Source organism: Anoplophora glabripennis, unplaced genomic scaffold (assembly GCF_000390285.2).
Source record: "Anoplophora glabripennis isolate ALB-LARVAE unplaced genomic scaffold, Agla_2.0 scaffold104, whole genome shotgun sequence".
Lineage (NCBI taxonomy): Eukaryota > Metazoa > Arthropoda > Insecta > Coleoptera > Cerambycidae > Anoplophora > Anoplophora glabripennis.
The window spans coordinates 1,040,444-1,044,228 of record NW_019416210.1 but is presented as its reverse complement, the minus strand read 5'-3'; the positions used below and the strand labels follow the sequence as shown (position 1 = coordinate 1,044,228).

At 30.8% G+C, this 3,785-nt stretch overlaps 1 protein-coding gene across 1 annotated transcript; it reads right to left on the bottom strand.

Annotated features, from left to right (window-relative positions):
• Positions 1 to 673: 673 nt before the first annotated feature.
• On the bottom strand, positions 674 to 3,547 carry LOC108904821 (ejaculatory bulb-specific protein 3-like). The gene is made up of 2 exons (XM_018707497.1): positions 3,307 to 3,547; positions 674 to 945 (listed from the first exon to the last, which is right to left on the bottom strand). Exons 1-2 carry the CDS (start codon positions 3,497 to 3,499, stop codon positions 749 to 751), a joined length of 390 nt encoding a protein of 129 aa, XP_018563013.1. The 5' UTR covers positions 3,500 to 3,547; the 3' UTR covers positions 674 to 748.
• Between the last annotated feature and the right edge of the window lie 238 nt (positions 3,548 to 3,785).

Sequence of the window (3,785 nt, the reverse complement as noted above, 5' to 3'; positions counted from 1 at the left end):
TTCATACCTACTTAACTGGATTTAAAAATAGTAATATCTAGTCTTCATAAATGTTACGAATTCACCGTTTTTTGTCTGAGCATAATTGAGATTTACATTTCACTAATAGATTAACTCTACTCTCAATCGGTTCCAACGCAAATTCATTCCTTGAGTCGTTGGATAAGCTAGCTCTTGTTCTTCTATATGGTGCATTGGTATTTTTGAAGCATCGCAATGTTCGTTATATCCATTTCCTTTTTCGGAACAATGGTTCTTACAATTATTGGAAAATTTTATTGGTGGTTATAAATTTTCTCTTAGACCGCTTACAGTGATGGTATGAACTTTTAATTCGTGAACAGTACATCTATCTCATTTTCGCATTCAGCCTTTTTGAAAGTGAAACTATAATTCTACTTCTGACAGAGATAGTATTTAACTTTCCTTCTACATCGTTACCTTTTTATGATAACCATTTTGCATATTAAGGAAGTCTGCCTGTATTTATTTTATGAATGTAATGTATTGTTAATTGTATAAATATATTTCTTTTTGTCAGGTTTTTACTACTTGACATACCAATGAACTTCCTTTGCGCAACTTTCTCATACGCTGTACCTTATAAGCGCACCATTAACCTCAGAAAAGAAAAAATAATTTCAAAATAAAACATATTTAATAAAACAGAATATTCAACAAGACATTTACTATATAACATTAATAATTACAAATCTTTGATCGCATATCACATCAAATTAATAATTCTTTACAAGTCGATCCCCTCCTTTTTAGCCTGTTCCTCATATTTCTTCCTGTATTTGCCTTCTGGGTCGTAAATGGCTTCCAATTCTGTCCACCAGTCGCGTTTATTTTTGATGAGATAGTGGATAACTTTTCTGGCACCATCTTTTTGCTTTTCGCTGCATTTGGCACATTCATTTTCGATGGCGTCAGGCAACACCTCTGCAAAATATCGAAATTTAGTTAAAAGAACTGTCCAATCTTATCACATCTGGTGAAAAACTAAATAACAAATACAGATCCTTCATAAATGTTTACAAGCCACCATTGCACGATTGGTAACAAAAATTCCTGGCTTTACCAATATTAATGATTCGTTTACAATGAACAATGACAAACTGCTACGTCTACGCTCGAGATAATGCGACCGCTGATTGCCTGAATAGTATCTCGTGAAAAATTACACCAATCACAATCGGTGACACGGAATGTTGTGTTTTAATGTAATCTTGATCTGTTTTAATAATTTTAGTAATATAATCAGTTATCTATTAATAAAATTAAATAACGGAAATTATTTGTAAATTCTGTAAAAAGTTCAGTTCAAATATGTAGTGCTAGCTCAAATAAAACTACGTACTACTGAATTGTGTGAAAATGTATGTATTCCATTTAGAAAGAACCATAGAATTTGCTGTCAGTAATCATTTGCCAGCAGACATATTTCCGTTTTTAAAAAAGTTATGTATAATTAGATACAATACCAGTTTCAATTAGTTGTCCTCGTGTTACTTAAAAAAGTTAAACTCTGTACTGTTATGAATGTCATTAGTACTACGAACTTACATGTAACGTCTATCAAGAGTAATTGCTACCATAGAATGGCATATAATTATTTTAATTTTATATCTAGGTAAAACATGACACCTGTGTACAGCAAATTATTTTTGTGTTGTAGACTTTTCTAGTGTTTGTAGAAATATTACTTACATTAAAAATAAGATGAGGAAGTCCTAAAGTAAGGACAACGATGAAGTTAATATTGAAAAAAAAAATAGAAAAATGTATCCACACGTTAGCAATGTTTCTGAAGATAAAAATTTTACATCTACATTGCATCTGTAGTATGTAATACTTTAAAATTTTGCCAAATTTTTGCTAAGAAGGTTTCATCTTTTACAGATACTATTATACATTTTTTTTAATTTATAAAACATACAGGATGTTCGTGATATGATGTGTTAAACTTTAATGGTAAACTTTACCTCACAAATCATAGAGATCAATAGAGTTGCTATAAACGTGTGTCCAGAATCGTTCGCTTTCGATATACAGGATGTACAAATAATAAAAACAATATAATTATTAAATATTATAATTAATTATAAGCAATTATAGCTGAGTTGGTACACATCTGTTAACCAGTGACGGATTTACTGGGAAAGGTCATTAAGAAGTCTAGAATTTTTTTCGAAATTTGATAAATAGGTACATTCAATTTGAGTTGATATTTCTATTAAAGGAGATATCTTTCATTTTACTCGATAAACAATATTCTGCTGAGTTATTATTTTTTTAAATTTAAAAAAATGACACAAAAACATTTGACATTTACAATATCTCGTAAATCGAATCTTACGAGAGTAAAAAAAATAGAATAAAATGTCACTTTATCTAAAAAAAATATTTGGAAAGCATAGGCGTTCTCAAAAAAAATAGAGGGTCCATGGGTAGTGCAACCACCCTCCCCTCCGTTCGCACTTTGATATTTTAAACAAAAATTGCACAGAAAGTGTACCAACTTAAGATCAATATATGTGCTAAATTTCAAATAAATATCTGTACAATCACCGGAGTTATCAATAAAAATCATTTTTCAAATTTTAATTTTGACATTTTCAAAATACAGGGTTATTTTGAAAATGGGGCTCCGAAATGAAAAGTGGCATAAGAAAAGTCCCATTATCTTAGTCCAAAGAATATGTGGTTAACTGCTTGACCTACTAATTTGTAACACTCTGTATATTTAAATAAATGTGATGATTCTCCTTAAATTACAACACCCTGTCTCTCGAAAGCGAAGCGATTCGGTATTCATATTTATAACTAACATTAATTTGTGACGAAATTCACCTTTAAATTATGGCAGAATATACTATTAACACCATGTAAAAATTATTTCTATAACACGAATGAAAGGAGATTTTGAATTACTGCCATAATATGGCAATTTTAGTAAAAAGTACAAAGTACATACAGAATGTCTCCCTTATAACTTTTTTATTTTTGCCGACTTAAATAAACAAACCAGAAATTGAAAATGCCTAGTAAGAACTGTAATGTTGATTAAATTCGTCAGTCATCCAAAAGGCATACATATTTGTCATAGCCTGTAGTTATACATTTGTAGCATTTTTATTACTTTTCTTATTTAATTGGATATTTTATTACATAAATTGATTATTTATTGAAGTTTATTTCCTTTTTCAATACGGCAGAAATAAAAAGTAATATATTTGTGTTATTAGAAAGTGCCTAATTCTTAATAGTAAAACCTTTACGTAGAAGCACAGTTGAACTTACTTTTCAGTTCTTCGCCGTCGTTGGTGCATTTCTTGGTACCCAAAAGGCAGTCCACGTAGGCCCTTAGGAGCCTGTCGTTTTTCAAAATCTCGTCCAAATCGATATTGTCGTATTTGGTGGTATATTTATCGTCGGGACGAGCGTAAGCGAAGCCGCAAAGGGCCACGAAAAGCAATAGAACCACTAGTTTCATCTTTGCACTAAACTTCTTCAATGCTCAAATTGAGGATATCTTCCTAAGCATTCCGTTTGATTATTTATATCCACGCGCGACGGGCAAAATTGAAAGAGGGGATGCATAAAAAACCACCGTGAAAAGAGCAGCCAAGTTCATCGATTCACGAATGTCGTAATTCGAGTTCGTAAAAAAAAGTTTTTCTTAAAGATGCATTATTAATTAATATTCGCTATTATTTGTGACTAAATATACCTACACTTTGTAATAAATTGTTTCTAATTATTCATTCTTGCGTGTGTTC

Excerpts from the sequence above, each read along its gene's own strand:
- LOC108904821 (XM_018707497.1), bottom strand. The coding sequence starts at position 3,499 with ATGAAACTAGTGGTTCTATTGCTTTTCGTGGCCCTTTGCGGCTTCGCT. Across the intron at positions 946-3,306 it reads CGACGGCGAAGAACTGAAAA|AGGTGTTGCCTGACGCCATC; the intron begins GTAAGTTCAACT and ends GATATTTTGCAG.